The sequence below is a fragment of the Trichosurus vulpecula genome, chromosome 1 (genome assembly GCF_011100635.1).
Source record: "Trichosurus vulpecula isolate mTriVul1 chromosome 1, mTriVul1.pri, whole genome shotgun sequence".
NCBI lineage: Eukaryota > Metazoa > Chordata > Mammalia > Diprotodontia > Phalangeridae > Trichosurus > Trichosurus vulpecula.
The window spans coordinates 498,588,945-498,602,792 of NC_050573.1; the positions used below are offsets into that span (position 1 = coordinate 498,588,945).

A 13,848-nucleotide genomic window follows, 5' to 3' on the forward strand; every position below is an offset into this window, starting at 1 on the left:
AATTACATTGTAATAGAGGGAAAAAGTGCATACATATGTATATGTGGAAGAAATATAAAGGGAATCCAAGGTAATTAAGGAGGCACTAGCAGCTGGAGAGATTAAGGAAAGGCTTCACGTAAATGGTAGTACTTGAGCTCTGTCATGAAAAAAGGGATTCTATAAGGCAGAGGTGAAGAAGGATTGCATGCCAGGCATAGGGGTCACAGAGATACAAAGGCATCACGCTGGGTGATGTAACATCATGTGTCACGATCAGAGAAAAGGGGCAGTTGGGCTGGATTGCAGAATCCAGGGGGAATTTACAACGAGGATGGAGGGACAGGTTAGAGCCAGGATGTGAAGGGCTTCAAAAGCTAAACAGACAAGTTTATGTTGTATCCTAGAGGCCAAAGGGAGACGGAGGAATTGTATGAATAGGGAGTGACACACTCCGTTCCATGATTAAAGAAAATCACTTTGAATGTGGTGAGGCTGCACCTGAAATGAGGAGAAAGTTGAGGCAGAGAGAGACCAATTCTAAGGCCATCGTAATAGCCTAGGCAAGAGGTGATGAAGGCCTCAACTAGGGTGGTGGCTGTATGAGATGTTACAGAGAGAGAGGACAAGATTTGGCAACTGATGATTAGATACGTGGAGTGAGGGAAAGGGAGAAGATGATGCTGAGGTTACAAACTGGGAAACTGGAGAACAGTGGCACATTCTGAAAGAAACAGAAATTTAGAAGAGGGGTGGGGTCAGGGCCATCTTGGCTATTCTGAGTTTCAAATGTCTCTCGGATATCCAATTTGGAACAGTCAATAGGCAGTTGGTGCTGTGAGACCAAAATTCAGGGCAGAGACTGGATGGGGCTAGATATACAGATCTGCAGGTATGCACAGTGATGATAGTTAAAATCATGATAAAATCATTACCTGATGAGGTCACCAAGAGGGTATAGAGAAAGGAGAGTGCTCAGTGCGAGCCTTGAGGAATACCCACAGTTAAGTGTGTGGCATCGATGATGAGCTAACAAAGGAGACTGAGGAGCAGGAGACCTAGGAGAAAGCTATGTCATGAAAACCCAGAGAAGAAAGAGCATCCAGCAGAGAATGGTCAACAGAGTTAGGTGAAGCAGAGAAGTCTAAAGACTGAGAACAGAATTCGGCAATTAAGAGGTCACTGGTAACTTTGGAAACGGTAGCTTCAGTTGGGTGATGAGTTCTGAAGTAAGACTGAAGACCAGGAGTGAGTGCAAGAAAGGAAGAGCAGGCAATGAGTGTGGACAGCTTTTTCTAAGAGTTTGAAGCGGGGATGGCCTAGGATGAAGGTCTAAGGATGGGGGAGACTTGGGCATGTTTGAAGGTAGCAGAGAAGGAACCAACAGATAGGAAGAGGTTGAAGATTAGCAAAAGGGCAATTGGGTTGAGAAAACCAAAGGGGATGGCATCAAGGACATAGGTAGAGGGGGTGTCTGTGACAAGGAGGAGGGAGAGTAGGGGATGATTTCAAAGGATTTCCAGATGGTGAAAAGGAGAGAGCACATGACAGCCTCAAGGCACCTTAAGCTCAACATGTCTAAAATAGTATTCATCACCTTTTCTCCCAAACTACCCTTCTGCCAAATTTCCCTATTATTGTCAGGGGCACACACTTTCCAGTAACCTTGGTTTGCCATCTGGGGTCATCCTTGGCTCCCCAAATTTCTAATCGGTTGTCAGATCTTGTCATCTCTTATCTGCACATTTTGCAAATGTGTCCTATCTTCCCCAGTCTATCCCTATGTAGCTGCCAAAGTACAGTTCCAACCATGTAATTCTTCCCACCCCAAATGAACTCCCCTGGCTCCCTATTAACTTGGCAATTAAAGCTCTTCACAATCGCCCTTTCTCACCTTTCCAGTATTCTTATGCATCCCTCTGCTCCATGCTCTCTACAATCCAGTCAAAGCTGCCTGCTGATGCCTCACTGTCCATGTCTGCGTCTACTTGTTGTCGCCCCTATGCCTGGAATATTACACCCAAGTCTGCCACCTTTTACATGGGGGCTTTCCTGATTTTCCCCAGTTCTCTTCTTTTCTAAGCCACCTTGTATTTACTGTATGTATATGTGTGTGTATACATGCATATATATGTACACATACAAATATATATCCTGCATATGCTCACGTGTGTACATTATCTTCCCTGTCAGAACTTAAACTCCTTATGAGAATGGACTATTTCACTTTTGTCACCGTATACCTAGTCCCTGGCACAGTGTCAAGCCCAGAGGAGGAAGTTCATAGATGCTCACTGATTGATCAGTCATCTTCTTGAGACTCTCGACTCTTAAAGTCAGTATACTCCAAGGAACTGTAATTGGCCCTCTTATTTATTTTTTCTCTCTTTTCTACTCTATCCTTGGTAATCTCATTTACTTCCATAGCTTCAACTACTACCTCTATGCAAATGATTTTCAACTGGATCTCTCATGTCCTGAGCTTCAGGAACATATCTGAACTGCCTCCAGGAAATCTTCTCCTGAATTTCCCCTAAGCATCCAAATAGTACCTTAAATTTCAACATATTAAAAGCTGCACTCAACACCTTTTTTCCTCCTACAACTGCTGCCTTTTTAAATTTCATTATTTCTGTCTATGGCAGAGGTGTCAAATTTGAGCTGAAAAACTCACTGAGAGGCTACCAAATTAAAATGGAATGAGGAAATGCTTAACAAAATACAACCAAGATAATGTTAATTTGCAGTTTTCTAAATCAGTGAGTATCCCCCAGGGATCTATTCCTATCTGAGTTTGACACCACTGTTCTGTGGTATTGGCATTCATCCGGTCTCCTATGTTTATAACCTTGAAGCTACCTTTGATTCTTCCCTTCCTCTCAGCTGTCCTATTTGATCAGTTGACAGATTGTCAATTCTACCCCCAAAAGATCTCTTCCACCATCTGCCTCCTTTCTTTATTCCCACTTCATCATCTTAATATAGGCTTCTATTACAGCTACTTAAGAGTACCAGAGCAGCCCCCTTCTCTTTGCTTAGATACATTTCAAATATCTCTGATCAGAATAGTCTTTCTTAAACATCTATTTGGTCATGCCACTCCTCTCCTTAACAGTCTTCAATGGCTTCCCACTGCCAACCACGTAAAAATCCAAACCTTCCTGGCATTCGACTCTTGATGTACACTACTTTCCCAACTTTATGTGTATCCAGACTATAGGTTTTGCCCCCAGCCACACATTGTAATCTGAGAGCTCTGTGCCTCTCTTCACACTTTTCTCTATCCCTGGAAGTCTCCCCGTACCTGTTTGTTGAATTCCTACTAATCTTTTAAAAGTCCAACTCAAATACCACCTCCTCTGGGAAACCTTTCTTGATTTTCTTGTCTTCCCACTTAAGTAATGACTCCCCTTCGGACTTCATATAACACTCTCTTTTGTAAACTCCTCAATGCACTGATGACGTAATAATGTGTATTTGACCAGTGTTGGCATTTTATCACTCCACTAGACTGTAAACTCATTAACAGCAGACACATTTTATCTAAATTTTTCATCTCTCCTAGAGCCTAGTACAGTACTTTCTACCCAGCAGGCACTTAATAAATATTAATTGTATCACATTACTTCATCCACTCTTCCTTGAGGCAAACCAGGCACTGATCCACAACATCCACTGAAAGATTCTGATTGGTGAGAGCAGCTTCAATTTTGTTCAAGATGGTAGGTCCAACTGGCAAAGGGGATAGACAAAATGAGCATTAGAACCATCAGTAAGAAGAAGGGGAAAATATATGAATAAACATTCTCTTCTTCCCTATTTTCCATGGCACGTGTCTTTTCTTATGAACAATTAACATTTCTCAGGAATTCCTACCTCGGTCAGTAGCTACGGGACCTCCACTGGTGACCACAAACTCATACTTGCTTAGAGACTGATCTTCATCACACGCAACTGGATAAACACTGGAACAAGCGGCCGTGTGGACCTCAACAATGACAGCAAATTCTGTGGTAACAGAAACCCATTTCCCTGCTCAGTCATTTGCTTTTCATAATGATGCTTTAAGTTTGTCACATACATCCAATATAGACCCATCATCCCATATCTGCATGCTAGGGGGTGCCACACGTGTGGACTCAATCAGAGAGCTGAACCTCAGTTTCCTCATCAGTACCATGTGACTACCAATGCCTGCACCACCTGTCCCCAGGGTTACTTTGGGGAAAGTGCTTTGTGAGCCATAATATTTGAGTGCACCTGTGCTATCACCAACATGGATGCACCCCCTCCTCCTTCTCTCCCCCACATCCACATAAGCCTCTACAGCAGGGGTCTGTGCATGTGCTGAGGGCCCTCCTCTCAACCTTCACACTGCATGAGTAACAGCAGCGCACGGGGTCTATTTGCCAGGTGTCTTACAGATCTAATCCAAAGGATTTTAAACTAAAAGGAATGGGGTGGGGGGGAGAAACTGTCCAGTATTTCCCCCCAAAATATATTTTACTATAGAGAGTAGCCAGAAAGAAGGAAGAATAGCAGCTGAGACACCTAAAAATTGAAAAGAGAGAAAATCCAAGAAAGCAGTGAAATACCATAGTCTGAAACATTTACACACAAATGTGTATTTGAGCTCCTACGTATCACTGGAAACTCATGACTGGCCTATTGCTTTAGCCTAGTACACTTTATTTAAAAGAAAGGGGAGGGGGCGGGGCGGGGCATTAAGTATCAAGAAGATATCATACTCACGTGAGGAAATAAAGGAACCATGGGGGAAGCATGACAATATTTCAGTAAAGGCCAAAAGAGGAAGAAAAACTGATTCCATTTAGATCAAGGAGACAAAGAGAGTGAAAAGATGAGAAGTTTGGGAAACATCCTGAGCCTGGTACCGAGGCATTTGATAGTATCGCCAAGGGACTTCAGTTATCCAGACATCAGCTGGAGCACTCTCTCTGCCCAGAGCATACCAGTTCATAACTGATTGTCTGACCCTAGCGATAACTTCATTCTTGAAAAGGTGGAAGCAACATCAGAGGGAACATGATTTTCTAAGTTGATTCTCATTGATAGGGAAGAACTGCTTGCTGGGGTAGAAATGACTGTTTCACCCTAAAGTGTGTGACAGAAGAGATGAAATCTGGGCAAGTCTGGCAAACCCCCTAGACTTTGATAAAGAAATGAGTTTTAAGGAAAAGTTGGACAGAATCCCATGTGCTAAAACGCTTCAAGGGAAGTTAGCACAGGTGGGATGAGAGATACTCAAGACTGAAATTCTAAAGACACTATAGGAAATGGTTCCAAGTAAGGAGGAAAACTATGATTCATCTGGAGAGACCAATATGAATGCACAAGGAACTGACATGACTGCGGCTTTAGAAAGAAATGTCAAGATGGAAGCAAGTCCAGATAAGAGAGCATGAATACAAGAGCAAGGCATGATCTCGTGAAAATATCATCAGGAAGGCTAAAGCCCACGATGAGCTGAGGCTAGTGAGGGAAGCTCGAGCTGACAAAAACTGGGACCAAAGAAAGTAGAGGACCTTTGCTTGTGGACAGTAGAACTGACAACAGAGAGAAGGTTGAGTAGCTCAAGTCTTAATTTGTTTCTGTTTTCTCTTACTGTAAAGGAGAAAAATGTTTAGACTGCAAGTAAGAAAACAAAAACGACTAGGAGGGAGTGAATATCCAAGATAACAAAGGAGAGAGGGAAAAGTGAATTGCTCCTGATGAATCCAAGTCACCTGGCCCAGATGAATTACATCCTAACAGAAGTGACTGCTGAGCCACTGTCGGTGACAACTGTTTGAAAAATCAGAAAATGAGAGTGGTAACACAAGATCGGAGAAGTGCTGTCCTCATGTTCAGAGGAAAATAGACTCTGCAAGTCTATTAAACTATAGGCCAATGGGCTTAACTTCAGTTTCTGGGTAACTTCTGAAATGAACCATTAAAGAGATGGCTGGCAAACAACTGGAGAAGAAAAATGAGGACTAAAAAGAACCAATGAGGCTTCAGAAGTCATGCCAGATTAATCTCATTTCCTTTATTGACATGATTGCGAAACTAAGAAATAAGGGGAATTCCATAGATATAGTTTACCTAAATTTTAGCTAAAGTATCTATCGCATCCTAGTCTTGTGGAGAAGACAGAGCAATAATATAATCAAATGGATTAAGGATTGATTGGATAGTCAGACTCAAAGTGTATTTGCTGATTTAATGTCAAGATGGCAAGAGGTCTCCAGTGGGGTAACCTACCTAGGGATCTTTACTTGGTCCTGTGCTATTTAACATTTATCAGTGACTTGGATAAAGGTTCGTTTGCTTTTTTTTTTTTGGAGTAGTCTGTGTGCCACCTAGCTGCCCCTGACTTGGATAAAGGTATAGGTGGTATGCTCGTGAAATTTGTAGCAGTCACAAATATGGAAGGGATAGCTAACAAATAGATGTTCATAATCCAAAAGGATTCTGACAGTATTCGATTTGAATCTAAGATGATGATGAAACATAAAGTCTTGGGTACAAAAAAACCCAACTTTATCAGTATAATATGGGAGATGCAGGGATGGACAGCAGACTGGCAAAGCACTGTGCATGTTATCTCATCTGATTCCCACAACACCTCTGTGAGACAGAAGGCTAAGTGACTTGCCCAGGGTCACAAAACTAGTGAGGCAGGATTTGAACTCCAGTCTTCTTGACATCAACTAAAATGCTCTTACCTAGTTCTAATTCTCAAATTCTGTGATCCTGTGCTGTTCTTTGATTCTCATTACCCACCTAAGCCCGCCTCTTTTTCTGATCAAACATCTCTGATGATATCCCTTATGCCACTTCTAAGCATGTCTATGTTGCAATATGCTGCAGCTATGTGCCAGCCACATACTTCTCCATTGCCTTTTGGGGGATGGGTACCTTCAATTCTTCAAAGTCTATAGCATTCAATGCCTTATGTCTGTATGGTAACATCAAAAGATATCGATATTTAAGAACGTGGGTCTCTGTTTCAAGGGAAAGCTTAAAGGGTAATTAAAAACACTGAGCAGTGAGGTAGCTTACTGGAATGAGAGTGCCGGGCATGGAGTCAGCAAGTCCTAAATTCTAGCTTTACATACATACTAGCTGTGTGACCCTAGAGGAGTCACTTAACCTCATTTATCTCATTTTCAACACCTGTAAAATGGTGATAGTAACACCAGGGTTGTTGTGAGGGTCAAATGAGATAATATTGGTAAACAAATAAAAGTGCTTAGAACAGCGCCTGGCAAATAAAAGGTGCAATATAAATGTTTACTGAACATAAGTGGGAGTGGGGATGACAAAGGGGGCCACCTGCTGGAAGAGCGGGATGGAATGGGATTGCTTGTACAGAAGGAGGGGGGCCCTGGTTCACTTCTTTGTGTGAGATGGGGGAAGGAGGAGATAGTGGCAAAAGGCACCTTAAGTGACAGGAGATGAGGAAGAGGGGAGAAGGAGTTCACAGGGAATGGCCTCAATTTTTTCTGTATACGTGAGGCAAGCTTCTCAGCTGAGAGAGTGAGGGCAAGGGGAACCATGGGAGATTTGAGGAAGGATGAAAAGGTTTGGAAGAGCCACAGCAGAGAGTGGCATAGTGAGTTGATTCAGAAGGTATAGTAGCATTGCCTAGCAACAGTGAGAGCCCAGTTGAGGTTGTGTAACAAATCTGTAGTGCAAACAGAAAGGTTGTGTGATTTATCCACCTTTGTTCAGTAGCATGGGTGTGGGCGTGAAGGCAATAAACGGTGGGAGTGATCCAACACTGAGGTTTGACTAGGCGTTATCAGTGAAATGGTAAGAGGCATTGGGACTCGAGAGGAGGGCAGTGTAGAATTAAACTGATAACAAACTAAATTCAGTAGAATTATGTATTTTCTACAGTCACTGTGAAGATGTGTTATAATCTAGTATACTGTTTGCAATGATCTGTCTCTTCATACCTTCCTCAATGTGTATATTACTTTCAAAGATTTCACAGAGTTGGGAAACTGAATCACTATAGACGAGCAAGCTGGTACTCAAACAGATCTGTACTCTCCTGGATTTGGATGTTCCCTCCAGCAATGCAGCCCACATCCCATTCACTCATCCTGTCCTTTCACAGGGTCACCTTCCATAGGTCCATAGTGGGCCACTCAATGTACTAGAGAAGCCTTCCTCGATATCTCCTGACATCCCAAGAACAGTAGTGGAGTACTTGGGCTACACACCTGTCATCCCTTGCCCTCACTATGTGACCAATCCATTTTATATGGGCTCTGAGGCACAGTATGAAACAGTACCCAAAGAAGTGAAATGAAGAAGTGTATGGTGAGCAGGCTAAACATATAAGGAACTATGAAGAGGCGCAGAAGTAAAAAAAATCATCAGCAAAAAGCTTCTAGAAGGGTCACGGGTTAGTATTACTAGTAAAAATTGCTAGGGGAAGAAATAATCCAACAACTTCAGGGTTTACTATTTTAGAAAGTTCATTTCAAGTTAAGTTTGAATCCTTAATGTCAAAAGGAGGATTGAATAACTCCTTTAGTTCTAAGTAGTAACAGTGGGGTTATAAGAAATGACCGTGGTATTGGGTGCCAATGGCAGACCTGAGCAGTAAGCATAAAAGGAAAAAAAATGAAATAAAAAAACATGAGAGAGGATAAAAGAGATGCATGTGATGAGACGTGCTATAGCATATATCATCCCATTCATACTGACTGCAGGGGCCAACGTCTCCAAGTCGGGCTCTGTAAGAAGAGAAGCTTAGCTGCTAAAGCATACATCTTTAGTTCTATGACAAAGGCCCAGAAGTCAATTTCCAGATCCCTGAAATAAACATGCATGTACCTTAAATGAGGTAAAGAAGGAGAAGATAAAGGAGTGTGTCTCCATGGACTCCAAGGGATAGAAACTTACCAGAGGTCTGTATGTAGGATGGTATTTGAACATGAGGACTGAGTCCCAGAAAGTTACATCGATATGCTTCCTCATACTGGCTACTATAGGGGATAATTCGGACACAGCCTACAGGCAGCATGGTCTGAAGATGAACAAACAGTGATTACGAACGAAACAGCAAACCTATGCCATGCCCTCCTCACTTCCTGTTACCCAAACCTTACACGTTAGACCCAGCTCAAGCCCTTCTCCTTTTGAAGTCTTTCCAGAACACTCCAGCCTAAATTTCCATAGCCCTTGCTCTCTGTACCGTTTGCTTAGCACTGATTCATGACGATTCAATTCAGCAAATAGCTGTTATAGTCTCAGGTTGTTATCTATCTCTTAGGTTAACTTTTCATATTTAAGTTTACTTGTCCTTTCCTATCTCCCGACTAAACTGTCAGCTCTTTGAAAGAAAGGACAATGTCATCCTAAGCGTGTTTGTATTCCTGTGATACTGTGATGTCCACAGAGAAGGCCCTATTCAGTGTGTCCTTTGATTTAAACGACCAAAAGTTAGATGGATCTAGATTCAAGTCTCTTGTTCTCCATCATCAGACTGCAGAAGGATTTTTAGGAGATACTCTATCAATCACCTTCTCCTTACAGGAAGGAACCCCTCATCCTCATATTCCTCAGTAATCGCCTGAGAAAAAGATCTAAGGATGACAATAAATCCTTCCTGAGAAAATTGGGAATCCCAAGCAGAACCCTGGTGAGGTTCAGAGAGTTGGCAGAAGTGATCAAGTTCACGTTATAGTGATCAACCCTGAAAAATCTAGATTTCTTCCTCTAAAAAAAGAGATACCACCAAACGCTATGGTTTCCTTTGTCTTCAATATGAGATTACAAAATACAAAACCTATGCCACCAATATTAACTACTGAGCTTTTTCAGGATGTTTTCCCATAGGCTACTTTTAAAAAAATAATTATAGACCTAAATTCTTCTAAAAATTTACAAGGGACTAAATAAAGGGAGCCAGAAGAAATCCTGACAAGGTCTTACCCGAAGGACATCAAAAGCTGACTGGACAAGATCCATGTCTTGCCCCTTCCAGATGACCTGGTTTCCCATTAGCACATGCCATGCTAACATTCGGAAAGAAGGTGCACCTAAGACCTAAAAGAGAAAGTATAATGCTTACTAGAGGATTTCAAAATCTTTTCCCCTTCCTCATTCAATCCATCTTAGCATTCCAGTAACATTCCAATGGGAAGAGGCAGAAAGGCAACTAGACCAGGAGCTTCTAATTTGCTGTGCTGTCGTAGATAAGACATTTTACCTTTTCTGTAAGATGGAGATAAGCTATTCTATTTGTAGTCATGAGGATTAAATGAAATAATACACAAGATAAGAAAATTTTTGTGTATTGTTTATGGAACCAACCACTTTGTTAGTAGCCTTTAAGAAATCACCATATGGCTAGATATAGATAATGTGATGCCTACCCCTTCCCCAGAACACTCCCTTGTAATCAAGTACAGGTAACAAACAAGCCACCATACTAGCCACGTCTTACAACGTACATCTCATTCTCCATCACCGACTCTCTCCTAAAAGGAGAAAAGTTGTAGACTTTTATAAGCTAAATAGACCACAGCGATCTACTCCTTTTACAGAGAACTAACAAAAGATCAGACAAAATTAATGATTTACCCAACCCAAGTCACACAGCTAGTTAATAGCAGACCCGGGGCCAGAACCCCTGTCTCCTGCCTCACTGCGCAGCATGCTTTCCACTACCACCTCTGGAAAGGCGTATCTCTAACAAAACGCAAATCAAGGACTTTCGATCTGTAATTACTCAAACAACCCGAGTAGGCTCACCTGGAGTCAAATGCGTGGTGGGGGTTTTGATGAGCACCAGTTCATTTCACGTGCAGGTGGGTCATTTTTGGACAAGCCTACTTTCAATCAGTAATGGGTCCAGTTACATTCAAACGTGGTAACATACAATATATGTGCTAGAGGCAGCATGATGTAGCAGAAAAAGCATTCGAATTGGAAAGATGGGGGTTTAAATCCTACCTCTAATGTTAGATGTGTGAACAAGTGCCCCTCTGAATCTCTGCTCAGTTTATGAAACTACTTTCATCAATTCAATTATCTAGAATATAGAAATGATACATCAACTACCTACCAGAGATTATGGTGACAATCAAATGAAACAGTGCATAAAAAAGATTTTGTTATCCTTAAAACAATTATGCATGTCAATCATTGTTACCGAAAGGCCCCAGTTACCCTCAAACCTTAGACAGTTTGCTAACCTCCAACGAGAAAGCAATGTGCCACAGTGCACAGAGCTGGCCTTGAAGCCTAGAAGATCTGGGTTCAAGCCTTGCCTCGGCTGCTGCCTCTTGGCTGTGTGACCCTAAGTCATTCAACCTCTAAGTGGTCCAGGCAACTCTTCGATCCTCAGCTGCAGAGAATGCTGACCTGCCTTGACAGGATGATGTTTCACACGTGGGACAAGATTATACTACTGAAATCACAGTTCCTATAGCTAACAGCAATCCCTGCCATTAAGTTCTCTGTTAGATGTGAGAAACATTGCAAGACTAGAGTCAGCTCTGGGTTCAAGTCATACACTCCTCCCTTATTAGCAGCAGGAACACAATGACCATCACTTGACCTCTAGGAAGCTTCAGTCTCCTTACCTATAAAGCTTGGAGAGTAAGACCCGCACTACAGAAAAGTGAAGCACTATTATGATGCTTAGCCCAACTCCTTTGTGCTGGAGTCTGTATTAAACACCAGGGAGGAAATGAGAAATCCAAAGGAAATCGTACTGGATGCCCAAGGCAGACAAATCCCAACTCTCTCTGGAAGGACAGACAGGTTTTCCCCAGTTTAGAATTAAGACCCTCTCCTGCCCACCTGTCTCATGTGTCGGAGGGACTTGAAGACAGACAGCTTTCGAGGCAGCCAGCTGCCGCAGTCTGAGAGCAAAGAGGGAGTGGTCGGGCATTTGGCTAGCTCCCGCCCATCTGTGACTTCAGGCACCGAACGAGTTCTCTCCTCCTCTTCACCTTCAGAGTTGTCCCAGCCTTCGGATTCCTCCTCTAAGTCTGCCAGACAGACAAGATAGCACAGCAAAAGTTGTGTCCTTAAACTGTTCATTCTATAGAGCTAACAGTCTCAGAACACTTTTTCATATTGTAATTACAAATTAAAATGATTATAGATCAAGAGTTGTTTCCTTAAAAGGTTTAAAAACCTGGATGGCGGCTGAACTGAGACAACAGCTAGTGGACAGACTAGGCTTGTAAAAATATGTTTTTGAAAATAAAATGTTTTTGATCCTTCACTTTTAGATCACCTATATCTTCCTCCAAACCCATCCCAAAGAGCCATCCTTTATAATGAAGAATTTCTGAAAAAGAGGAAGGAAAATACTAAGTTCAGCAAAATGAACCAACACATCAAAAAAATTCTGACATAGTGGTGCCCCCACACCTCGGCAAAGAAGTACAAAGGAGGCTTCTCATCTCTCCTTCGGGGCCCAGCTCTATCATTATAGTTTCGCGGCGTTCAGTCGTGGTGGTTTTATTGCTACTTCTGTTCTTTCTGTTCATGCTCTTGTGACTGATGTGCATGTTATTTTCCTGATCCTGCTTATTTCACTTTGTATCAATTTATCTAAGTTTTTCCATGCTTCTTTGTAGTCATAATATTCATTATTTCTTATAGCACAGTAATATTCCATTACACTTACGTACCACAAGTACATAGCTTTTTCTCAACTGATGAGCTTCTAATTTTGTTTTCAGTTCTTTGACACCACAAAAAGGGCTTCTGTAATACATATTCTGGTGTATATGGAGTCTTTCTTTTTGTCACCAACCTCCTTTAATATAACAGTGGAATCTCTGGGTCAAACGCTTTGGACATTTTCTTCGCTTTCTTTGCCTAATTCAAAATTACTTTTCACAATGGTTGGACGAATTCACAATTCCACCAACAATTCAATAATATGCCTGTCTTTCTGCAACCCCTCTAACTACTATTTCCATCTGCCAATTTGCTAGACGTGTGGTAAAACCGCAAGTTTTTGAGTTCGTTTTGCCCCCTTGATTCTTTCTTGTCTAGTTGGTTCTATTTTTAACCTGTACCAAACATTTTTGATGACTATTGCTTTATCACAACAGCTCAGGAGACTTAATTATCTTTTACCAAAGGAAGGTCATGCCATGGGAAGACTGGGCTCAAATTCAGACTACGTGGGTATCGAACAGTGTGGCAAAGAGGTCACTCACAAATCCTTGTACTAAGTCCTTTCTCCCTTCATGGAGTCCTGGATGTGACATCTGTGCTGGATGGTCACTCAGCTGTTAGGCTGGGCTGGCTCCTGGGGATTGGTTCGTAATCAGCTTGTTCTTCCCTGATGGGAGCATGGTGAGATGGGGAAAGGGCACTGACTAGGTTAAGGATTGTAGTTATCCAAGGTTAATTCATAAGGCTTTTACCTTGTCAGTGCTCTTTTTTCTTTTTATTCTCTGGATTAAGCTTTGATTGTTCTTTATCTGGAGCATATTTCATTTTTTTTCCCCAAGGCGGGGGGGGATGTTTCTGAGAGTAAGTGGGGAATGGAGAAAATGTCTAGTCCACCAACTTGTTGGTCATGTGACATGGGAGACTCCCTTTATTTAATTTTGAGCCTATCATATCAAAAGATGGTCAAGGAAGAATGGTTTGCAAGTTTATAATAGATAACTATACCATTTAGACAAAAGATTTTAAGACTCTCTTAGGAAGTTTGGGGTATTGATCATTATAAACAGTAGACTGTCAATTTAAGCAGACTAAAAGACTGAGTTGTGACAATAAGCCCAATAACTCTTTAATTTCTTGCTTTTTTAAAAAGGTCTCTATTATGAATTTGACAAATGTGAATATTTCCATGTACAAAGAAACAGC

The 13,848-nt window shown here is 41.8% G+C and overlaps 1 protein-coding gene across 4 annotated transcripts in view; it reads right to left on the minus strand.

Annotated features, from left to right (window-relative positions):
• FLCN (folliculin) overlaps positions 1–13,848 on the minus strand; it is a 40,238-nt gene that overhangs the window by 3,423 nt on the left and 22,967 nt on the right. For all 4 annotated transcript variants that reach the window (XM_036739539.1, XM_036739541.1, XM_036739529.1 and 1 more), the window contains 5 exons: positions 11,809–11,999; positions 9,934–10,047; positions 8,902–9,025; positions 3,856–3,987; positions 3,606–3,711 (listed from right to left, as the gene is read on the minus strand). In XM_036739539.1, the coding sequence (XP_036595434.1) occupies positions 3,606–3,711; positions 3,856–3,987; positions 8,902–9,025; positions 9,934–10,047; positions 11,809–11,999 (667 nt within the window). The remainder of the gene's footprint in view (positions 1–3,605; positions 3,712–3,855; positions 3,988–8,901; positions 9,026–9,933; positions 10,048–11,808; positions 12,000–13,848) is intronic.